Source organism: Aquarana catesbeiana, linkage group LG13 (assembly GCF_042186555.1).
Source record: "Aquarana catesbeiana isolate 2022-GZ linkage group LG13, ASM4218655v1, whole genome shotgun sequence".
Classification (NCBI taxonomy): domain Eukaryota; kingdom Metazoa; phylum Chordata; class Amphibia; order Anura; family Ranidae; genus Aquarana; species Aquarana catesbeiana.
Genome location: NC_133336.1, coordinates 30,027,352 through 30,052,346, shown reverse-complemented (window position 1 = coordinate 30,052,346; position 24,995 = coordinate 30,027,352). Strand labels below are relative to the sequence as shown.

Below are 24,995 nucleotides of genomic sequence, written 5' to 3'. Positions count from 1 at the left end.
AAGTTGGCTGAACAGAACTCCCCACCAGCACTGCCACTCATCCCAACTCCCCATCCCCCACCAAGGAGTAAGAGAAGGAATAAAAATAGAGAATACATGGAAGGGAGAGGAAAAGAGGGGGAGGAACAAAGAAAAAGGGAGAGAAAGAATAAGAGAACAAGAAAGGACGGCTAGAGAGAGGTGTGGGGGGGGACAAGAAATTAGGATAGAGAGAGATAAAAAGGGAAAGAAAGGAGAACGAGAGAGTGGTACATCCTAAAATGTACCATAAGGGGTTTTAATACTGTACGAGTGGAAGGGACTCAGGGAGCGCTAAATGTCCATAGGTTAGGGGCGCAAATTACTTGTCTTGCCTTGGGTGCTGAGAACCCACGCTGTGAAAATTTTACTGTTAGGGGTCCCCACAACTTGGGAAATTTTATCAAGGGGTCACGGCACTAGAAAGGTTGAGAACCACTGTTTTAGAGGCTGGAAAGCTCCATATAAAAAACTTAGAGCTGCAGTACCACTGCCAGACAGAGGAGTCGCTGTGTCTCTCCATTGAATGCGCTGGGAAATTTAAAGAGGAGTTCCACCCAGGGGGGCCGTCAAAAAAAAAAAAATTAAAAGTCAGCAGTTACAAATACTGCAGCTGCTGACTTTTAATTGGACACTTACCTGTCCCTGGGTCCAGCGATGCGGGGGATCGAAGCCCCGCTCGTCCCCCCCTCCGCTCGTCGGCGCCGGCATTTCAACTGTGGGCGCCGGGCTGTGGCTTCACAGCCTGGCACCCACTGCACATGCCCGAGCGGCGCCGCGCGCCGTGATTGGCCGCTCAATCACCTGGGACCTGTATTGGGTCCCAGATGATTGACAGGAGGGAGGGAGCAGAGCGGAGCCCTTCCTGTGCCTGGGGGGGAAGTGATGTCACCAGCCCAGGCAAAGGAACAGGCAGACTACGAGGGACCCCCTAGCAACAGGCATTTAGAGGTAAGTGAAAAAAAAAAATATCCAAATTTTTTTTGTTTTTAGAATTTTTACAGGTATTTTTGTTTTTTGGGTGGAACCCCACTTTAATTGAAAGGCTCAGAGTTGCAGTACCACTGTTGGACAGAGGAGTCGCTGTGCCTCTCTATTAGCTGCGCTGGGTAATTTCATAGGCTCAGAGTTGCAGTACCATTGCTAGACAGAGGAGTCGCTGTGTCTCCATTGAATGCGCTGAGGAAATTCTATAGAACGGCTCAGGGTTGCAGTTCCATTATCAGACAGAGGGATAGCTGTGTCTCCATTAAATGCGCCGGGAAGTTACATAGAAAGGCTCAGAGTTGCAGTACCAATGCAAGACAGAGGGGTCGCTGTGTCTCACTATTGGCTGCGCTGGGAAGTTCAATAAAAAAAGCTAAGAGATGCAGTACCGGTACCAGACAAAGGGGTCGCTGTTTCTTCATTCGGTAGCACTTATATAGAGACTCGGAGCTGCAGTCCCGCCTCCACACAGCAGGGTCGCTGTATCTTCTTTGGCCTCGCTGTAGCCTCCCCCAAGGACAGTCTTTCCAGCGGCGCGGTAGGCGGGACGTCTCGCTGTCCGCGCAGCCCCTCCTCCCCCGGCGGCCATGGCACTTCCCGGCATTCCCTATGAGCAGCGACTACTCATCATGGCCGAGCCGCGGGAGAAGGCGCTGCAGGACTACAGGAAGAAGCTGCTGGAACACAAAGAGATAGATGGGCGGCTGAAGGAGTGTGAGTGGCGGGGAGGAGAAGGGAGAGGAGTTCGGAGGAGAAGAGACAGTGAGGGGAGAGCTTCTCACAGCCGCCCACAATCAGCTGTGTCATGCCGGCTCCTGGGGGAGGACTAGGCCGCAGAGCCCATCACAGGGGCCCCGAGCCCACACACTCCTCCTCGGTCCTGACTGACTACTACTTGGGGTGGGGAGTTGTTGCCCATGGCAACCAGTCCCGTTGTAGCTGTCCTGAATAACAATGGAGCAGTTGCCCGTAGCAACGAGCCAGCTTATTGAAATAAACTGGTTTCTATGGCAAAACGAACCTCTTTTATCCGCCATTTTCGGTTTGCCGTAGCAGCCGGTTTGTTTCAATAAGCTGGCTGGTTGCTATGGGCAACTGCACATATGTATTTTCTCCAAAACCGTCTCTAGTCCCAGGAATGAGGGGGGAGGGGGGTTTAGATCAGTGTTTCTCAACTCCAGTCCTGAAGGCCCACCGACAGGTCATGTTTTCAGGGTTTCCCTCGGATGAAGCGGCTGTGGTAATTACTAAGGCAGTGAAACTGATCAAATCACCTGTGCAAAATAATAGGGAGGCCTGAAAACATGACCTGTTGGGGCGCCTTGAGGACTGGAGTTGGGAAACACTGATCTAGTCCCAGGAAGAAGGACTTTTCCAACATGCGGGATTTCTTGTTAAGGAGTGATGGTGTGCTTGTGTTTATGGCCTTTATTTTTTTAAAGCGTGCCTCGCCAAAACGTGTGTTACATTGATACCATGTGTGTTTGCATACAACCCCTCCCTCCCCCCCCCCTCCTGCATAGGCTGCCTTTTGGGTGTCATTAACAATGAATGGCACCACAAGTGCATCACGTGTTACATAAACAGATACTTTGGTGATCAATGGGAAGAATGCCCCTTTACATTGGGGGTGGTCAGTGGGAAGAATGCCCCTTGCATTGGGGGGGTCAGTGGGAAGAATGCCCCTTTACATTGGGGGGGGTCATTGGGAAGAATGCCCCTTTACATTGGGGGGGGTCATTGGGAAGAATGCCCCTTTACATTGGGGGGGTCATTGGGAAGAATGCCCCTTTACATTGGGGGGGGTCATTGGGAAGAATGCCCCTTTACATTGGGGGGGGGTCATTGGGAAGAATGCCCCTTTACATTGGGGGGGGTCATTGGGAAGAATGCCCCTTACATTGAGGGGGGGTCATTGGGAAGAATGCCCCTTACATTGAGGGGGGGTCATTGGGAAGAATGCCCCTTACATTGAGGGGGGGTCATTGGGAAGAATGCCCCTTACATTGGGGGGGGGGGTCATTGGGAAGAATGCCCCTTACATTGGGGGGGGGGGGGGTAGTGGGAAGAATGCCCCTTACATTGGGGGGGGGGGTCAGTGGGAAGAATGCCCCTTACATTGGGGGGGTCAGTGGGAAGAATGCCCCTTTACATTGGGGGGGGGGTCATTGGGAAGAATGCCCCTTTACATTGGGGGGGTCAGTGGGAAGAATGCCCCTTTACATTGGGGGGGGTCATTGGGAAGAATGCCCCTTACATTGGGGGGGGGGGGGGTCAGTGGGAAGAATGCCCCTTGCATTGGGGGGGGGCAGTGGGAAGAATGCCCCTTTACATTGGGGGGGGTCATTGGGAAGAATGCCCCTTTACATTGGGGGGGTCAGTGGGAAGAATGCCCCTTTACATTGGGGGGGTCATTGGGAAGAATGCCTCTTTACATTGGGGGGGGTCATTGGGAAGAATGCCCCTTTACATTGGGGGGGGTCATTGGGAAGAATGCCCCTTACATTGAGGGGGGGTCATTGGGAAGAATGCCCCTTACATTGAGGGGGGTCATTGGGAAGAATGCCCCTTACATTGAGGGGGGGTCATTGGGAAGAATGCCCCTTACATTGGGGGGGGGTCATTGGGAAGAATGCCCCTTACATTGGTGGGGGGGTCATTGGGAAGAATGCCCCTTACATTGGGGGGGGGGTCAGTGGGAAGAATGCCCCTTACATTGGGGGGGGGGTCAGTGGGAAGAATGCCCCTTACATTGGGGGGGGGGGTCAGTGGGAAGAATGCCCCTTACATTGGGGGGGGGGGGGTCAGTGGGAAGAATGCCCCTTACATTGGGGGGGGGGGGTCAGTGGGAAGAATGCCCCTTACATTGGGGGGGGGGGTCAGTGGGAAGAATGCCCCTTACATTGGGGGGGGGGTCAGTGGGAAGAATGCCCCTTACATTGGGGGGGGGGGTCAGTGGGAAGAATGCCCCTTACATTGGGGGGGGGGGTCAGTGGGAAGAATGCCCCTTACATTGGGGGGGGGGGTCAGTGGGAAGAATGCCCCTTACATTGGGGGGGGGGGTCAGTGGGAAGAATGCCCCTTACATTGGGGGGGGGGGGGGAGTCAGTGGGAAGAATGCCCCTTACATTGGGGCGGGGGAGTCAGTGGGAAGAATGCCCCTTACATTGGGGCGGGGGGGTCAGTGGGAAGAATGCCCCTTACATTGGGGGGGGGGGGGTCAGTGGGAAGAATGCCCCTTACATGGGGGGGGGTGTCAGTGGGAAGAATGCCCCATACATGGGGGGGGGGGTGTCAGTGGGAAGAATGCCCCATACATGGGGGGGGGGTGTCAGTGGGAAGAATGCCCCATACATGGGGGGGGGGTGTCAGTGGGAAGAATGCCCCATACATGGGGGGGGGTGTCAGTGGGAAGAATGCCCCATACATGGGGGGGGGGGGGGGGGGGGGTCAGTGGGAAGAATGCCCCTTACATTGGGGGGGTCAGTGGGAAGAATGCCCCTTACATTGGGGGGGGGGTCAGTGGGAAGAATGCCCCTTACATTATGGGGGGGGGTGTCAGTGGGAAGAATGCCCCTTACATTATGGGGGGGGGGTGTCAGTGGGAAGAATGCCCCTTACATGGGGGGGGGTCAGTGGGAAGAATGCCCCTTACATTATGGGGGGGGGGGGTGTCAGTGGGAAGAATGCCCCTTACATTGGGGGGGGGGTCAGTGGGAAGAATGCCCCTTACATTGGGGGGGGGGTCAGTGGGAAGAATGCCCCTTACATTGGGGGGGTCAGTGGGAAGAATGCCCCTTACATTATGGGGGGGGGGTGTCAGTGGGAAGAATGCCTCTTACATTATGGGGGGGGGGGTGTCAGTGGGAAGAATGCCCCTTACATTGGGGGGGGGGTCAGTGGGAAGAATGCCCCTTACATTGGGGGGGGGTCAGTGGGAAGAGTGCCCCTTACATGGGGGGGTGTCAGTGGGAAGAATGCCCCTTACATTATGGGGGGGGGGTGTCAGTGGGAAGAATGCCCCTTACATTATGGGGGGGGGTGTCAGTGGGAAGAATGCCCCTTACATTATGGGGGGGGGTGTCAGTGGGAAGAATGCCCCTTACATTGGGGGGGGGGTCAGTGGGAAGAATGCCCCTTACATTGGGGGGGGGGGGGGTCAGTGGGAAGAATGCCCCTTACATTATGGGGGGGGGGTGTCAGTGGGAAGAATGCCCCTTACATTGGGGGGGGGGGTCAGTTTGAAGAATGCCCCATACATGGGGGGGGGGGTCAGTGGGAAGAATGCCCCTTACATTGGGGGGGGGGGTCAGTGGGAAGAATGCCCCTTACATTATGGGGGGGGTGTGTCAGTGGGAAGAATGCCCCTTACATTGGGGGGGGGGGGGGGTCAGTGGGAAGAATGCCCCTTACATTGGGGGGGGGGGGTCAGTGGGAAGAATGCCCCTTACATTGGGGGGGGGGGTCAGTGGGAAGAATGCCCCTTACATTATGGGGGGGGGGGGTGTCAGTGGGAAGAATGCCCCTTACATTGGGGGGGGGGGGGGTCAGTTTGAAGAATGCCCCATACATGGGGGGGGGGTCAGTGGGAAGAATGCCCCTTACATTGGGGGGGGGGGGGGGGTCAGTGGGAAGAATGCCCCTTACATTATGGGGGGGGTGTGTCAGTGGGAAGAATGCCCCTTACATTGGGGGGGGGGGGGTCAGTGGGAAGAATGCCCCTTACATTGGGGGGGGGGGTCAGTGGGAAGAATGCCCCTTACATTGGGGGGGGGGTCAGTGGGAAGAATGCCCCTTACATGGGGGGGGGGGGGGGGTCAGTGGGAAGAATGCCCCTTACATTGGGGGGGGGGTCAGTGGGAAGAATGCCCCTTACATTGGGGGGGGGGGTCAGTGGGAAGAATGCCCCTTACATTGGGGGGGGGTCAGTGGGAAGAATGCCCCTTACATTGGGGGGGGGGGGTCAGTGGGAAGAATGCCCCTTACATTGGGGGGGGGGGGTCAGTGGGAAGAATGCCCCTTACATTGGGGGGGGGGGTCAGTGGGAAGAATGCCCCTTACATTGGGGGGGGGGGGGGGGTCAGTGGGAAGAATGCCCCTTACAATGCCCCAATCATATAAATTTATATCATTCTCTGTCCTTCCACCACAAGTCGGAGGACAGAAAATTGCTTGATTCCCCCATCAGCACGGTCAGTGTTGATGGGGAAATCCCTCCTGCAGCGCTATTGTGTTTTGCCAGCAGGCCACAATGATCACTGCTAGCAGCTTTAGCCCCTGGCTGTGATTGCATGCCAAAAATCTGACAAGCTGGTTGTACTTTAGTCAATCGATGGATCGACTTCAGTACATCTGGCCTGCCCCAAAGATGGATCGAATTGTGGCTGTTCCCTGCTGAACCGACCAAGATTAATCAATCTATGGCTGGCTTAAGCAATGATTGTAGTGCCCATGGGCAGTCAGATAATTCATCCATGCCTCATCTGACATTGCTTTACAAATACAATTCTAGAATTTTTAAATTGACAAATTCATGTTTTCCCACATTAATGGAATCTTTTTTTTCTTTTTCCAGTAAGAGAGCAGTTAAAAGAACTCACCAAACAGTATGAAAAATCAGAAAATGACCTCAAAGCTCTGCAGAGTGTTGGACAGGTATTGGTTTAATTTGGTTTAACAGTAAAAAAAAAAGCTCTGGGTTGGTTACTGCATCTCATAGTCCTCCCATTCTGTACTTGTTTAGCTGACAGGCAATTTAAACATCAACATTGTATTCCTATTGACAGCAAATGGGTTTCCCATAACTTTTTCTTCTAAAGTTGGACGTACATGATATACTTTGAACAGTCTGACTCTCGTTTGCCATGGACAGTCAAATCTAACATATATTGATGCTTTGAATTTGGCAACCATAGGATCAGTTGGATAAAGCGGTGTTCCAGCCGAAATTATTTTCATTTTATTTTTTTTAAAGTCAGCAGCTGCAAACACTGTAGCTTTAGTAAGGACACTTGCCTGTCCAGGGAGCCTGCGATGTCGGCCCCCTGAGGCCGATCTGTCCATCGGATTGGGTGCAGGCGCCGCCATTCCATCTAAGGGAAACCGGCAGTGGAGCCTTGCGGCTTCACTGCCGGTTTCCGACTGCGCATTTGCAAGTCGCGCAGCTCTTTGTGAAAGGCCAGCTTGTCTTCTGGGACAACGGGGGGCTCGCCGCGGAAGAGGATGTGACGTCCTCGGCCATGGCCCGGCTGCATCGGAAGTACTCTTAGTACTTCCAAAAAAAGAGAGAGGGAAAGTAAAAACAAAAAATTAAATATCCAAAAACGAGGGGTGGTCTTTCGTTTTAAGACCACCTCTCAAAATTGTTTGGAACTCCACTTTAAGAATCACACAGACTTATTGTAACTTTTACATGACCACGTCCTCCCTTATGGCTTTTTGTTGCGCTCAAAAGCCATAGACTAATTTTTGGATTGCTTATTGGAGTTGGCAAATGATTAGATGTGACCCTTTCCCCCATTATAGGTGAATCTCCATAACTGGCATAAAGTGATATTCAAGCCATGGGGGTTTTTTTTTTGTTTTTTAATTATAACAAACATGCTATACTTACCTCTGTCACTTGGTATGGTTCACAGGAATACCGCCCTCTCCTGTGTGCCAAATGCTGCGCTCACAGACCTCCCCCTCACTGATAGCTGCTGCTTAAATTAAAACAATGAAAAAATAATGGTAAATGATTCACTAGTGCCTGCCCTCCCTCCAAGTGAAATCAGATAGCAGCGCTAATTATAAAAAATGTGCATACATATGTGAATTAACCACAAAACAAGCTGAAAAGTGACAACCTCCCAAGTGTCACACAAATAATGAGCAAAATAATTCTAATGTGAAAATTAAACAGTGTATAAATTGGTAACATAAAAGTCCAAAAATAGTGACGTAGTGATATATGTGATGCTTCAGAAATAATACAGATCTTCAGTGAGCAAAAATCTTCCACCACACCGCTGTGCACTGTGATCTCCACTCCCCTTCAGCGAGCAGACTCACCAGCTATTTTTGCCTTACACTCTCGTGCTTGGCTCACAGGCTATTCCCACACAGTAGGGGGTACAATGATAATTTCCACTCAATTCCTGTTGGATATCCAGAGCATATGCTAGCGTACTCTCCACATGAAACAAAGAAAAGCGAAGCAATAGTGCAGTAACGCAACAACCTTTAATAAAGTACCACTCTCCTTCACCATTAAACTCACATTTCATAAACTTGAATCAAGCAGAATAGCACAACACACATGGTCATCACCAAAAAACACTCTCCAAATAATAACCGGACGTATGGTGGTCACGGCGGACCCAGGCAGTCGGATGTTCGGATAACCCTCACCCGTTCCTCACGTCTCCTGGAGCCGCTTCCCCGCTTTCCTGTATGGCGCCTCCTATCTCAGCGTCCTACGTCTAGCGCGTCAGATTGCCTCGTAGCCACGCCCCGACATGTTTCGTCACAAGGGACTTATTCATGGGATTGGCTGCGCTATCTGGCAATCTTTCTTAAATACCCTCCTCTCTCGTATGACGCGGTAATGGTGACACCGCGCCTGCGCACTCCCTGTGTCTCCGCTCGCACCATACGTGTACATTGCTTAGTATACACAAGTTAACATGCATTTAAAAGCTTCTGTTACTGCGAGTGCTGAGTATGACACTATATATCTGCAAGAGAACTACTTGGTCACCTTTTTTTTTTTTTTTTTTTTTTTTTTTTTTTTTTTTTTTTTATTCATTTATTTTTAATAATTTTTTATATATATTTTTTTATGCACTTTTCCAACCATTCAGTTTTAATATTAATGATAATCTTTTATAGAAATAAAAAAGATATAAATTTCAAAGGGATTTTTTATAAAAAAATGTTTTTTGAGATGACACTTAAGACCTGCAATATAGAACACATGTAAAGATGATTGGTGACCCGTACGGCCTATGACAGGAGCCCACGAGGTGACCAAGTAGTTCTCTTGCAGATATATAGTGTCATACTCAGCACTCGCAGTAACAGAAGCTTTTAAATGCATGTTAACTTGTGTATACTAAGCAATGTACACGTATGGTGCGAGCGGAGACACAGGGAGTGCGCAGGCGCGGTGTCACCATTACCGCGTCATACGAGAGAGGAGGGTATTTAAGAAAGATTGCCAGATAGCGCAGCCAATCCCATGAATAAGTCCCTTGTGACGAAACATGTCGGGGCGTGGCTACGAGGCAATCTGACGCGCTAGACGTAGGACGCTGAGATAGGAGGTGCCATACAGGAAAGCGGGGAAGCGGCTCCAGGAGACGTGAGGAACGGGTGAGGGTTATCCGAACATCCGACTGCCTGGGTCCGCCGTGACCACCATACGTCCGGTTATTATTTGGAGAGTGTTTTTTGGTGATGACCATGTGTGTTGTGCTATTCTGCTTGATTCAAGTTTATGAAATGTGAGTTTAATGGTGAAGGAGAGTGGTACTTTATTAAAGGTTGTTGCGTTACTGCACTATTGCTTCGCTTTTCTTTGTTTCATGTGGAGAGTACGCTAGCATATGCTCTGGATATCCAACAGGAATTGAGTGGAAATTATCATTGTACCCCCTACTGTGTGGGAATAGCCTGTGAGCCAAGCACGAGAGTGTAAGGCAAAAATAGCTGGTGAGTCTGCTCGCTGAAGGGGAGTGGAGATCACAGTGCACAGCGGTGTGGTGGAAGATTTTTGCTCACTGAAGATCTGTATTATTTCTGAAGCATCACATATATCACTACGTCACTATTTTTGGACTTTTATGTTACCAATTTATACACTGTTTAATTTTCACATTAGAATTATTTTGCTCATTATTTGTGTGACACTTGGGAGGTTGTCACTTTTCAGCTTGTTTTGTGGTTAATTCACATATGTATGCACATTTTTTATAATTAGCGCTGCTATCTGATTTCACTTGGAGGGAGGGCAGGCACTAGTGAATCATTTACCATTATTTTTTCATGCTATACTTACCTGCTTGGTGTAATGGTTTTTACACAGAACAGCCCAGATCCTCCTCTTAGGTCCCATGCCGGAGCTCCTAGCCCCTCCCTTCTGCTGGGTGCCCCAAGCAGGCGCGCTCCCGACCCTCCGCTATGTGTCCATTCACAAACAGAGCCACAGTTCAGCCCCGCCCCATCCGTCTCCTGACTGGCTCACTGGCTGTGATTGACAGCATCAGGAGTATGAGTCCTCGGAGAGGCAAGGCTCTCGTTGACATCGCTGGATCGGGATGGGGCTTGGGTAATTATTTGGGGGGGCTACTGCACATGGAAGGTTTTTTTCTTCATGCATAGAATGCATGAAGGTAAAAAAAAAACTTGTGCCTCTCTAACCACTGTAAAGCTGTAATTGCATGCATGCATGCCACACTGACGTGAGAATTTTAATTTTGATGATCTGTTTTTGCCAGAAAGGGTTGCAGCTAATTTGTTGGCTTGGCCAACCAGTCTGTATACTAGAAATTGGTGAGCTTGTATCACAAGACTATGTGGTCACTATGTAGACGGTTTCTTTGAAATAAATTTAGCCCTTCACTATATATGAATAACAAGTGCAAAATGCTTGTGTGTGATTTTTTTTTTTTTTTTGGTTTTGTTTTGTTTTTTCTCTCAAATACCTTTTTTGAATTCTTCAGATTGTTGGTGAAGTCCTTAAACAGTTAACAGAAGAAAAATGTAAGTATTGCTTTTGTGAGGAACTGTCCAAAAATGTGTGTTTTGTTGCATGTGTTTAAAAAAAATAAAAATAGTTTCCCTATCATGTTTGATTACTGTCAGCTCTGACCTAATGATCACATACAGACAAAAAAAAAGTTTGATCACTTTTATCGTAAGAAATGTAAACGTCCCTTGCAAGAACAATACAGCATGACTGGTCCTCTTTATGGAGAGATCTGGGGTCTATAATACCCCAAATATCTCCTTTTCCCTTAAAAGAAAATGATCAAAAAAAAAAAAAGTGACCTTTTTGCTTTTAAAAAAAAAAAAAAAAATATTGCCTTGTTTACATTGGGCTAAATGACATTGCTCAAATCCTCCTAGGCCATAGAGATGAGCGGAGACCATCTTTCCTTTGCTCATCTCTGTGACCAGCCGCTGCCAGCCCCGGATCGGTTTCCAAAGCTACCAATCAGCCGGGTAAGCACAGCAACCACTGGAAAACGGCGGGAGGGGTCACTTTTATCAGAGCAGCACCTGTGGGGAAAAATGAATACTGGGTTTATGGAAAGTAGCTACAGCCATAAGTAATGACATATTTTCCCAGTTAAGCAGTCGGCAAATATGATACATCCATAAAAGATATATGTATACGTTTGTTTATGGGGTAATATTACTGAGAATTGATGCGTTGACAGACATGCTGGCACTGCAAAATTTGGCCCAGACATTTAGGCATTAAAGACCCCATAAAAAGGTTGCGAGGGAGTCAATCTATCTGAAGTAGATTTGACTTGGGGACAAATCTCTGTGGGTTTACCTGCTGTCTACTTCCATACAGAAATAATGTCTAGACCATAGCAAAGCATCTCTTACATTACATTATATTACAAATAATTTGTATCATGGCATTCATTTTAAATTTTATCATGTTCCAGTCATTGTCAAAGCAACAAATGGACCAAGATATGTTGTTGGCTGTCGTCGACAGGTAATTTCTCTTGATTTATTTGTCAATCTTTGTTTTTTTGCCTCCTTAAATTGTGGTTATGTCACTGTGGAAAGTGAGCCTGATATAATAGTTATAGTCTGGTTGAAAAAAGACTCAATTCCATCTAGTTCAACCAATAAGGGGGGATCCTACAATCCTATACCCACAGTTCATCCAGAAGAATCCCCCGAGAGGCATTTTGAATAGTAACAAATATTAAATAATAGTTTATCATGTTTGCTTTTTGTTGAAACCGCCATTTTGTGAGAAGCACTTAACAGGACTAAAAAACAAACCTGTGCAAATGAATAGTTATTGTATATTCTTTCTTCCCTGCAGCTTGACAAAAGTAAACTGAAACCTGGCACAAGGGTTGCTTTAGATATGACAACTCTCACTATCATGCGGTAAGTCTGTACATGGAATGCCTGTTGCTTTCTTTAACCTGTTATGGACCGCCTCGTTCAGATATACTGTGGCAGGGTGGCCTTGTACGTAATTTTGTGCGATGGGTCTGGGGTTGCGTGCCGCCGATCATTCTCAGGAGAGGCAGAACAGCTCTCTGCCTATATAAACAAGGCAGACCGCCGTTCTTTGAGAGGGGAAGATGGGGATCTTGTGTTTTTGCTAAGCAGAAACGCTGATCTCTGTCTTCCCCCAGTCAAAGCACCCCCTAGGAGCACATTTAACCCTTTGATCACCCCTGATGGTAACCCCTTCCCTGCCAGTGTCATTAGTACAGTGTGACAGTGCATTTTTTTTTTTTTTTTTTTGCCATTGATCGCTGTTTTGGTGTCTCTGGTCCCCAAAAAAAGTGTCACCTAGTTTCCGATTTATCTGCTGCAATGTCGCGGTCCTGCTAAAAATCGCTGCTCACTGCCATTACTAATAAAAAAATAAAAAAAAATTTCCACAAATGTATCCCATAGTTTGTAGACGCTATAACTTTTGCGCAAGCCAATCAATATGCGCTTATTGGGTTTTTGTTTGCCAAAAATATGTAGCAGAATACATATTGGCCTAAATTGATGAAGGTGTGTGTGTATAATGTTTTATAGTAGAAAGTAAATTTTTTTTTTTTTTTTTTTTTTTTTTTTTTTTTGTTTAGCGCAAAAAATAAAAAACAGAGGTGATCAAATACCACCAAAGGAAAGCTCTTTGTGGGGGGAAAAAAGGACATCAATTTTATTTGGGTACAGCGTCGCAGGACCGTGCATTTCTCAGTTAAAGTAATGTAGTACTATGTTGCAAAAAAATGGCCTGGTCATGAAGGGGGTGAACCTTTCGAGGCTAAAGGGGTGGCAGTTTGGTTTGATCTTTCCCAGTTTTTGGAAATTGAAAACTGAGCTGCTTAATAAGTGTACTTCATCCTTTTTGGCCCCCCTTCCCCTGACCTGCTCTGACTTACCCTCCACAGATGCATACTTACCTGGATCCGATGGCTGCGGTTCCATTGGTTTGTTTACAAGCCTTTACTGTCCTGGTCACACCTGCATATTACATCCACATGGACTTCTATGGGGCTGACTCCTAAGGCTAAAGACCATCTGAAATGGTCCCGTAGAAGTATATTTGTTTATAATACAGCACTGGATGTAAAAAAAAAAAGCAGGACTGGGGCTGTTTGATAAGGGTAAGTATGCATCTGTGAAGAGAGGGTGGATTAGGTTAGAACTGCAGAAGGAAACAAAAAGGATAAATGCACTTTGTTTAAAGTGCACTTTTACCTTAATGGAGCACTCTACCCAAAGTGTCCTTTCCCTTTTTGTTTGTGCAGAAGATAGGGTTGGATCCTTTGCTGTATGTGTAAGGTTTTGCAGAAAGCCTGGTATATAATATTTGTTCACTCCACCACTAGCGCAGGGTTATATATAAATAAATTTTAATAGATACAGGGTGAAAATTGTTGCACTACTTTGAGGTGGTGGGTCTTTTTTTTTTTTTTTATTTGGTTCACCGGGAAACTGACTTCATTCTTTTCCTTTTTGTGCAGTTACTTGCCCCGTGAAGTAGATCCTCTTGTGTATAACATGTCTCATGAGGATCCTGGGAATGTTTCCTATTCTGAAATTGGTGGGCTCTCTGAACAGATCCGAGAACTCAGGGAGGTAAGTGTGTGTGTGTTTTTTTTCTTTTTTCTTTTTATTTTTTTCCCACAATATGGTTGGACACAAACATTTTTCTAGAGCTTAACATGTTGATTTTCTATCATTGTTTTTTTGCAGGTCATTGAACTTCCCCTCACAAATCCGGAGCTGTTTCAGCGTGTGGGGATTATTCCTCCAAAGGGCTGCCTGCTTTACGGTCCGCCAGGTTTGTATCTGTTTCCTCTAAGATTTTTTTTTAGGTGCCATACTTGCCACTCAATATAAAATCATTAGGTGTGTGTTGTTACAACGTATATAAAAATACATTAATAAAATACAAAATTGTATGTAAGGTGACCCCCCCAAATGCCATCCATCTAGCGCATGCACGGTTCTCACGGGTCTCAGACCGGGTAAGCGCCAAGTTCACCTTTCTGACCATGTTTCACGTTGCACCCTAAACTTGAAGCATGGTCACATCATCCCTCAGACTGCCCCCTTCCCCTTACCTGAATTGCACGGAGCTTGTCCCTGCAGAAAAGCATGTTGATATTAGTTTAGTGGCGCTCCGTTCACAATTCTGCATCATCTACAGTATACAGGGATCATTCACTGGAAATGGTACAAATGCTTTTTGCCATCACAACAAAGCTGTGCAAACAATCCCTTCTCCCCCCACCCCCTTATAGCTCAGCCTACTTCATCCAGCCCAGGTCTGCATCTCTTAATCAGAGGTTGGGAGGTAAGCATTAAAAGAGCCAATGCATTGCACCATCATGATTGCGGCTGCAGGCTTCAATGCAAAACCGATGGATTCACATTAATCAGAGAACATGTTTTGTGGCATTTATTACTTTTTTTTGTAAAAGGTGGACTTGGTATTTGGGGTCTATTGGTTGGTGGTTGTTAATTCTATGATATCGGCGTAACCATTCTCTTTGCTTCTTGCAGGTACTGGAAAAACACTCTTGGCAAGGGCTGTGGCCAGTCAGTTGGATTGCAATTACTTAAAGGTAATCGTTTTATTACACATGAATCAATCACATCCTACTTCTGCTTGACCCCCTTCTCACCTGTCCTATAGCCAAAAGACTGCTACAGTCCAGGCTTAATTTGCCGGGAGGTCGTACATTGACATCGTCCTGTGATCTCACTGCCCGCGTGTCCTTCGGACTTAGCTGATCACAGATTGGGGTAAAATGCAAATCACAGTGGCCCTGTGATCAGCTGTTTCCAATGACAGCTGATCACTGAAGTAACACAAGCCGCTTACTGGCTCTTCTTTCCTCACGCTGATGTGAGGTGAGAAAGTCGATAACCGGCTTGTGTTAAAGGGACATGAGCACTGATAATCAGTGAAGGAGAAAAACTACCTGTTGCAAAATTTTATGACAAACTATGAAAAGTTTTTTTTGTTTTTTTTTTTGTTTAGCAAAGTTAAAAAAAAAAAAAGTGTTGATTAAATACCACCCAAAAAAAGCTCCATTTGTGTGGGGAAAAGAAAATTTTAAAAATGTCATCTGGGTACAATGTTTCATGACCGCGCAATTGTCATTCAAAGTGTGACAGTGCTTTAAAAGTGGCCAGTAGGTAAGTGGTTAAAGGAACTTTTATACTGAGGGGCTATGGAAGGTTCCATTTCAGGCTTTTTTTTTTCTAAAAATATTGCCTGGTTTTTGTGCTGATCCTTTGTTTTCAGTATAGGCTAATAGCCCTGAACTGGTATGCAGATAAGGAGTGCTGCCTTTTCTGTGACCTAACCTGATGCATACCTGATTATTATGGGTTAAATGTATTGAAGCCAGAGAAAGTCAGGCAACCATAATTTTTCCAAAGGTGGATGGTAATGGCACCGTGTGTGTTCCTGCACATAAGTGTGTGTGTATATATATATATATATATATATATATATATATATATATATATATATATATATATATATATATATATTATACTTTTTTTTTTTTTTTTTTTATGCTTCTGTACTTTCAGCTTGTTTAACCCTCCTTTCCTTTATTTTGCCAGGTTGTATCTAGCTCTATTGTAGACAAATACATTGGTGAAAGCGCTCGCCTTATTAGAGAAATGTTCAATTATGCCAGAGACCACCAGCCGTGTATCATTTTCATGGATGAAATTGATGCCATAGGTAAGGCAGAAGAAGTTATGTTATAGTAAATCTATGAATGTGATTTGGGAGCCTTCTGAAAGTAGTAATTCTGATTTTGGGGGAATCTTATTTTAGGCTGCTTTCACACTGGGGCGGCGGGTCCGTTAGCGGCAAAGCGCCGCTAGTTTTAGCGGCGCTTTACCACTGTTTAATCGGCGCTTTTCGGCCGCTAGGGGGACGCTTTTATCCTCCAAGAAGGGGTTAAAAGGTCCCCTGTCGCGGCGCTTATGAAGCGCTGCCCATTCATCCCAATGGGCGGGGCGGTGTGGTGGTGTTGGAGCGCTGTATACAGCGCTCCTACATTGCCCCAAAGATGCTGCTTTCAAGACCTTTTTTTTTTTTTTCCTCCCGTTGCAAAAGTGCACCGCTCCAATGTGAAAACACTCAGGCTTTCACATTGGGGTGCCATGCGAGGCAGTTTTCAGGCACTTTACAGGTGCTATTTTTAGCGCTAAAACGCCTGAATCTGCCTCAGTGTGAAAGTAGCCTAAAGTTTGTTTAAATCTTCTTTTAAATGTTGACATTACATTTGAAGGATCAGACAACCGGTACTTGGTGCAGGAACCCAGTTTTGTCAAGTCCCCTCTCCCACCTCCCCCTCGGATCGCCTGGGCGATCTGACTGGAAGTTCTCCTCTCCCCCTCCCTGCAATCTTCTGGGACAAGTCCCAGTAGACTGCAGGACCATTCACAACGCGCATATATGCAGTGGACACCTGTCTGTGAAGCCACAATCTGTCACAGCTGGGTGCCCACAGTTGAAATTCTGGTGCCAGGGTGAGACGGCCGTGGGAAGGGGCAGCTCAGATTAGCACATCGCTGGATCGTTTGCACTGCATAGTATCGGTGCTCAGTATCAGCAAGTACTTGACTGACAGTACTGACACTATAAACTATATCGGGCGTCGGCAGCCCCCGGTATGCGATTCAGTTTGTGCTGACTTCTGCTGCCATAGACTGTAATTTTAAAGCGTTTGTTAACCCCCCCCCCCAAAAAAATAGATCCCGCTGCTTTTAAAGCAGTTTTATATACAGCAGAGTGCTTGTGCTATGTAATTTTGACCCCTGTAACACCTAAAAAAAAAAAAAAATAAAAAAATACCTGGCTGATCCTGCCAGTTTCACTCCTCCCTTCTGTAAACTGACCACGGTGTATCATGGCTGCTGAGCCTGACATCGTGGTCAGAGTACATACCTTCGTCAACCGCACTCTGCCTCTCCTCTGTGTCCTCTCTCTCCAGCCCCACCCCCCTTGTGCGTGTCACCTACTGACAGTGCTGCCCCATCCATTGCAGTTCTAGTGTGTTCCAGAAAAAAAAGTAGAACATGCTGCATTTTTCCTGCACTGGATTGTACTGGAACACTGTGAAACGCAATGGAGGTTAAAAAATGGGGGAGAATGCACTGGGCTGCATCAAAAAAAGCATCTGGACTGCGTTTCTAGTGTGTGAATTGGCCCTAAAGGAGAATTCAAGCAGGTAGGTAACTTTGCATGTCTCTTCTGCAAGAAAAAAGCCTGTGGACTTGTACAATCCTCCTTCCTCCCCTGCCCCCGTTATCTTTTTTTATTTTTTTTTTTCCCCACTTTTACCATGAATAAAGTTACTGACCACTGTGCTATATGATGTATCTTTTGACAAAAATATACATGTTAGCCATTAATAACTGTGACCTGTTTTTGTTTCCCCTTCTAAGGTGGTCGGCGGTTTTCAGAAGGTACTTCTGCTGATCGAGAAATTCAGAGAACTCTAATGGAGGTATGTTGCTTTAACAGTGGCAGATTTATTCAGTAACCAACCAGACCAATCTGAGCCAGTAAAATAATTTTGGCCTAATTGTCTTAAAGGTGCCTTTTGTCCAAAGTAACTAGTCAGCCTATTCAGGTGCAATGCCTTGAGGGCGGATAGAATTTCTATGGACCCAGAGTTGCTATTAAGCAGACTGTTCTGTTTTCTGCCAATACCATTCTGATGAGATGAGGGAGCCTTCAGTTTGATCTGACATACATGGAGAACACCTCCTTAGTAAATTCTATTTATTACAGGTGCCATCAGATTACGCAGCGCCTTACAGATATATTGTGCATTCACATCTGTCTCTGCCCTCAATAAGCTTACAATCTAAGGTCCCTAACTCTCATTCATACATACACATACAAGGGCCAATTTAGACAGGAGCCAATAAACATGCCAGCAAGTCTTTGGAGTGTGGGAGGAAACCGGAATACTCGGGGAAACCCACCCAGGCACAGGGAGAACATGCAAACTCTGGGCAGGTAGTGCTAACCACTTAGCCACTATGCTGCGCTATTTTCATTTTGTTTGGGTAAGGACTGTGGGAGAGGATTAGCATTTTAAAGTTTTATTTTTAATGTGACACTTGGTACAATGATTTCCTATCAAACACGGACCTGTTTTTGTTTTTTTTCACTAGTTGTTAAATCAGATGGATGGATTTGATACTCTACATAGAGTAAAAATGATTATGGCCACCAACAGACCAGACACTTTGGACCCGGCCTTACTACGCCCTGGAAGACTTGACCGCAAAATCCGTATGTCTCTCTCTACATGGATTATGGGTTCTTTTTTTCTCATTTGCTTGTGTCATAATTTTAGTGCATATTTTGTTTTTTGTTTTCTAGATATTGAACTTCCCAATGAGCAAGCCAGGCTAGATATCTTGAAGATCCATGCTGGCCCTATTACTAAACATGGAGAAATAGGTAAAAAAAAAAGTCAACTGTTATTGCTTTTGTACAAAGGTGTCCTTTTTGTGGATTCTCTAGCATCTGAAATTTCAGGATCATATTCTTAAAGCAGACCTTCAGTCATTTTTTTTAACTTTCCATATTTTAAATATTCTGCCCTTCATTTTAACTTTTAAATAGTAACTCTTTTTTACTAGCAGAAAAAAAAAAAGTACAGCCCACTTCCTGTTTCTTGTCTGGTCATTGGCCTAGGCTTTTGACATCATGCACAGTGCTCTCGCTTTCGGGAGGGGGTTGTGAGTCATAAGAGGGCCAGTGAGAGCTGCAGAGCTGGAGGTGTGCCTCTGTGTAAATCCAGGAAGTGAACAGGCAGCAGCTTTAGCTGCCCGCAGTTAAAATGACTGCAGCCAGACTCGGTGGAGGGAGATTTCTGCAGCGCATCTGGCAAGTACAGAATCGCAGTTTATATAAAATAATACGCAAAGTGGTTGGAGGGAAGCTTTAGAATGGCAAAGGTATTACAATTTATGTGAGCAGACTGCAGTTGCTCTTTGCAAGCCTCACACATGTTAAAGGTGCTGACTTTGCAGACTGAATGTTTGAAAAATATCAAGAACATTCACTCGGACATTGCTGTATGGGGATGATTTGGGCTGCTGAGCCAAAAAACTGGAAATGGTGTCACCCCCCCCTCCCCTCCCGGCAGCACATGGAGGGATGGGCTCTGCTCTTATTTACATTGGCCTGTAAAGGCTTAAGATTTAAATGATCCAGTAGGGACCTTGGTGTTGGTCTGCTGAGATGGGCCTTTATTCAAGAAATTACAGCAATCGGGTCTTCCCTCAATGCTAATTAACAAGCAGATCTCTCTCTAGCTCTGCGATGGTGGTGGAACTGAAAGTTATAAAATTCTGTTCAGTATGTGCTGGCACATGTAATTTTAATCATAAAGAGCCTCTCATGTGAGATTTTTATTTATTTTGCTTTTGAACTTCAGACATTTAACCACTTGATCTCTGGAAAATCCCCCCCCCCCAACTACTTCATGACCCGGCCACTTTTTGTGATCCTGTTACTTTATGCAACGCTGCACCCAAATAAAATTTGTAATTTTTCTCCAGAAATAGCTTTCTCTTGGTAGTATTTGATCACCACTGCGTGGTGTGTTTTTTTTTTTTTTTTTGCGCTATAAACAAAAACAAACTTTTGAAATAAAAAAAAAAAAAAACACTATTTTTTACTTTCTGCCATTAAGCATATCCAATTAACAAAAACAAAAGTTAAAAATCAAATTTCTTCATAAATTTAGGCCAATATGTATTCTGCTACATGTTTTGGGTTTTTTTTTTTTTTTCCCCCCCCAAGAAAAAAAATCCCAATAAACATATATTGATTGGTTTATGTGAACATTATTTCATGTACAAACTATGGGATATATCCTGGAATTTTTTTATTTTTTATTATTATATACTAGTAATGGTGCAGTTAAGCGACTTATATCGGGACTGCGATTATTGCAACGGACGATCGGACCTTAACTGACACTTTGCAGGAACCAGTGACACTAATAACAGTGATCAGTGCTAAAAATATGCACTATCACTGTACTAATGACACTTGCTGGTTAAACATTATCTAGGGCGATCAAATGGTTAACTGTGCCTAGCCAGTGTTTGTTTACTATCTGTGCTGCATTTACTATTACTTCATTTTAGTGGAGCTGTTATAGACATTCATACTCTTGGTGCTGACTTGGTGGCGTTTTTTTTTTTCTTTGTAGATTATGAAGCCATTGTGAAGCTTTCAGATGGATTTAATGGAGCAGATCTGAGGAATGTCTGCACTGAAGCCGGTAAGGGGGTAATTTTATATTGTCAATGTCTCCTCTTCCTGACCTCTGCAGCATTTTCATTGTAAAGCCGGGTACATACACTTTTTTTTTTTTTTCCTTTGTTGATTTGGGAAAAACTGGCTCCAGTCAGAGCTGCTGTACTAACATTTCATCGTAAGTACAACAATCTCTCCCCCAGCTGAGTTATTGTGTTCTGACAGGGGGTCGGCCATTGGCTGAGAGCGCTGATCTGGAGCCAGTCGGCTGCTGGTTTTCCAGCATGCTCATCCAACAGAAGCCAGAGCAGCTGGCCAACACATGGGCCAAATATTGGCCCGTTTTTATTGAACTGGCCGGCGGAGCTTTAGACTAGTTTTTCCATGTTGAACATTTGAATCTAAACGTGCTTCTTAACCACTTCAGCTCCAGAAGATTTACCCATCTTCCTGACCAGGCCATATTTTGCATATAAATGAGAAAAATTATTATTTTGAAAAAAATTAAATATTTACTTTCTGCTATAAATTTTTTTTTAAGAATCTAATTTCCTCATAAATTTAGGCCAATATGTATCCTGCTACTTATTTTTAGTAAAAAAAAAATAAATAAATCCCAATAAGCTTATAAAGTTATAATGTCTACAAACTTTGGTAGGTATGTGTGTGTATGTGTGTGTGTGTGTATGTATATATGTATATATATCAGGGCTTGACAAATTTGCTTGGAATCTAGGAGCCAGCTAAAAAAGTTAGGAGCCAGGTTTTTTTTTTTTTTTTAAACGACCGACAAAGCTTTATTTTCAATATAAAAATTAACCAATCTTAAATTTACACAGAGACGACTAGAACGAATGTGACTGCTTTTATTTCCTGCCATGCAGGGACACAAGACCGCCATATTCTCGCTAAGGATCCAATCAGGTCCGCCTGAAAAGCTGACAGGCGAACCTGATCAGACAGCCCGTGTGAAAGGGGCCAAGCAGGGAGATGACAGATAATAAATTCATTTTAATTAACCACTTCCTTCCCGCAGGACGACTATATACGTCCTGTCTTTGAAGAGAAATACCGTTGTTATGGTAGCAGCTAGCTCCATGACCCCGGTATCTTCTTCAAGAGCCGGCAGTTCTCTTTCAGATAAGTGGTCTCTGCAGCAGATTAGCAGCGAGATCACTTTTATCGGCGGCAGGAGAGGGCCCCCCCTACCGCCGCTCTCCGGTGCCCTTCACCGCTTACCGTGGTCGTCGGTAACGGCGGAGGCGATCCAGATCTATCCCTGGCCTGACATGGAGACAAGTGAGAGGAAGATGGGCCCCCCCGCCCTTCTCCAAGTCATTGCAGGGCGGAAGTGACGTCAAATCTTCACTTCCACCCATAGCTCTTGAAGGAACATTTTATTTTATTTTTTTCAAATGACAATTTTTTTTTTTTAATGCATTTTAGTGTAAATATGAGATCTGAGGTCTTTTTGACCCCAGATCTCATATTTAAGAGGACCTGTCATGCTTTTTTTCTATTACAAGGGATTTTTACATTCCTTGTAATAGGAATAAAAGTGCCTTTTTTTTTTTTTTTTTTTTTTTTTTTTTAAAAGAACAGTGAAAAAATAAAAGTTAAAATAAGAAAAAAAAAAATTTAAATGTGCCCCATCCCTTGTAATAGAAATAAAAGTGACACAATTTTTATTTTTTTTTTAAAAACAGTGTAAAAATAAAAAATAAAAAGTAAAATATATAAGAAAAAATAATAATTTTTTTAAATGCGCCCCGTCCCGCCGAGCTCGCTTGCAGAAGCGAACGCATATGTGAGTAGCACCCGCATATGAAAGCGGTGTTCAAACCACACGTGAGGTATCGCCACGATCGTTAGAGCGAGAGCAATAATTCTAGTCCTAGACCTCCTCTGTAACTCAAAACATGCAACCTGTAGAATTTTTTAAACAACGCCTATGGAGATTTCAAAGGGTAAAAGTTTGTCGCCATTCCATGAGCGGATGAAATTTTGAAGCGTGACATGTTGGGAATCAATTTACTCGGCGTAACATTATCTTTCACAATATAAAAAAAATTGGGCTAACTTTACTGTTTTCTTATTTTTTTAATAAAAAAAAGTATTTTTTCCCAAAAAAGTGCGCTTGTAAGTCCGCTGCGCAAATACGGTGTGACAGAAAGTATTGCAATGACCGCCATTTTATTCTCTAGGGTGTTAGAATAAAAAATATATATAATGTTTGGGGGTTCTAAGTAAAGGGAAGGAGATGAGCAGGCAGTGAAAACAGGTAGGGAAAGCTCCATTAGCATTGGTGGATGTCTTGTCATACCAACGGCCACCACCAGAGGGCGCCCGCTTGCAGAAGGAACCAGGAACCATAGGACTGCAGTAGGCCGCAAAGCCGGGGCCTCAATTACCGGCGCGGCCCAGCGCGATCGCGGCGGGAGGGGGGGGGGTGTCGAACGGACACAGGATACCCCAGCTGTGCCGCCCCAGGCGCCAGGTCGCTAATTCTAGTCGCAAATGCGACCTGGCGCCCGGGGTTTGTCGAGCCCTGATATATATATATATATATATATATATATATATATATATATATATATATATATATATATATATATATGTATGTATTTGTATGTGTGTGTGTGTGTATATAGATATATATATAGATATATATATATAGAGATAGATCTATATATATATATATATATATATATGTGTGTGTGTGTGTATATATATATATATATATATATATATATATATATATATATATATATATATATATATATATATATATATATATATATATATATATTAGAGATATCTCTATATATAGATAGAGATATCTATATATAGAGATATCTCTATATATAGAGATATCTCTCTCTATATAGATAGATAGATATACTTTTTTTTTTTTTATACTAGTAATGGTGGTGATTAGTGACTTATTACGGGCAATCTGACACTGACATTTTGTGGGAACCAATGATACTAATACAGTGATCAGTGCTTAAAATATGCACTGTCGCTGTACTAATGACACTGGCTGGGAAGGGGCTAACATCTAGGGCAATCAAAGGTGCCGACCCCTCGAAGTTCTGGATCACGTACTAAATACATGATTCGGCACAGAAGTGCTGCTCTGCCGCTGTACTCTTATGTGAGGAAATAAATGTAGCCTCTATAACCATAATAGTCGTAGAAGAACTATAAACAGTTGTACCATCATTCAGATATATATAAATCGGGAGTTTGGTCCCCAACCAAACCTCCTTAAAGAACAGGGGCAGTTGGACTATTTCGGTACAGGTTAAGCTAAGATAGATTCAAATGTAAATAGAATAATATATAAAGTTTTTATTAATACAGAATCAATAAAAGAGAACACATAATCAGATACAGATTAAAAGCATGGTAACAATCCATGTATATCACCAATATAATGGTCCCCAAAAGGGGAGGATCACAGTGGGATAGTTGGTCACGGATAGCATTTCAACTAATTTTGTGGTCTAATGCTGCTTCGTCAGGAGAAAACTAGTGCGCTGTACAAGATCGCATGTGATTCGCAATGCAGTGCAAATCACATGCGATGTCTGTGCGATACAAATTCGGCCATACAGAGTGTGGTTGGCTGAATTTGCATTGCATTTGGACCAAAGTCGTGCAGGACCCGTTTTTTTTGGTCTGCACCGGAATTGGATCGCACCTGTGAACAGCCTTAAGAGTCAGACTCGATGTGGGAATCCAGTGGATTCGCAGCGTACCCGCATCGCACCAATGTGAACAGAGCCTAAAAATCTGTGGTGATTGAGAGAGGCTAAATTTTTTTTTTTTTTTTTTTTCCAATTGAGGGGTGGGGTGGGGGGGGGGTGGACTTTAAATTTTATTTTACTTTTTTTTTTTTTAATTTTGTAATTTTGTTCTTGCAGGTATGTTTGCAATTCGTGCAGATCACGACTTTGTCGTCCAGGAAGACTTCATGAAGGCAGTCCGAAAAGTTGCAGATTCTAAGAAGCTAGAGTCTAAACTTGATTACAAACCTGTTTAATGTAGACAATGGATACATGGGTGATTTATGTGTTCTCTGTTAGAGGTTCTGTTGCTCCTCTAGGATATGGTTGTTTATTAAAAGTACATACAACATTGTCGGAATTAGCTTGGTAATTTCAGAGGGGAGGGGATGAGGGAGGGAGGTGATTTGTCTGCTACAAAAAGGGGGGAGGGGGGTGTTCTGTATTTTAGCAAACATGGCTTGCGATTGCCCACATAGAAAATGTGTTTTTACAAAAATTATTTATTGCGTGAACAAGTGAAAAGAAGTCAGGGGGAAGAATGAAGCAACAGAACAGAGTTTAAGAAAGTTACTGTGTTTTCTTAAGAAGTATTTTATATTAACCAACTTTTTTTTTTATTTTTTTTTTCTTTACAAGGTAAATAAACAATGTTCAAATCTGGTGTATTTTTTATTTATCCAAGTTAA

The 24,995-nt window shown here is 44.4% G+C and overlaps 1 protein-coding gene across 1 annotated transcript; it reads left to right on the top strand.

Moving 5' to 3' along the window:
• The first annotated feature begins 1,520 nt into the window (after positions 1 to 1,520).
• On the top strand, positions 1,521 to 24,660 carry PSMC6 (proteasome 26S subunit, ATPase 6). The gene is made up of 14 exons (XM_073610071.1): positions 1,521 to 1,719; positions 6,581 to 6,660; positions 10,710 to 10,749; positions 11,670 to 11,722; positions 12,062 to 12,129; positions 13,716 to 13,830; positions 13,948 to 14,035; positions 14,761 to 14,822; positions 15,835 to 15,958; positions 17,674 to 17,735; positions 18,412 to 18,532; positions 18,623 to 18,703; positions 20,469 to 20,540; positions 24,445 to 24,660. Exons 1-14 carry the CDS (start codon positions 1,593 to 1,595, stop codon positions 24,561 to 24,563), a joined length of 1,212 nt encoding a protein of 403 aa, XP_073466172.1. The 5' UTR covers positions 1,521 to 1,592; the 3' UTR covers positions 24,564 to 24,660.
• The last annotated feature ends 335 nt before the right edge of the window (positions 24,661 to 24,995 follow it).

What these genes read in the sequence shown, in the direction of transcription:
- PSMC6 (XM_073610071.1), top strand. Translation starts at nt 1,593, where the DNA reads ATGGCACTTCCCGGCATTCCCTATGAGCAGCGACTACTCATCATGGCC. An exon ending in ACAGTTAACAGAAGAAAAAT is followed by an intron (nt 10,750 to 11,669) that starts GTAAGTATTGCT and finishes ATCATGTTCCAG; the next exon opens with TCATTGTCAAAGCAACAAAT. An exon ending in GAATGTCTGCACTGAAGCCG is followed by an intron (nt 20,541 to 24,444) that starts GTAAGGGGGTAA and finishes TTGTTCTTGCAG; the next exon opens with GTATGTTTGCAATTCGTGCA.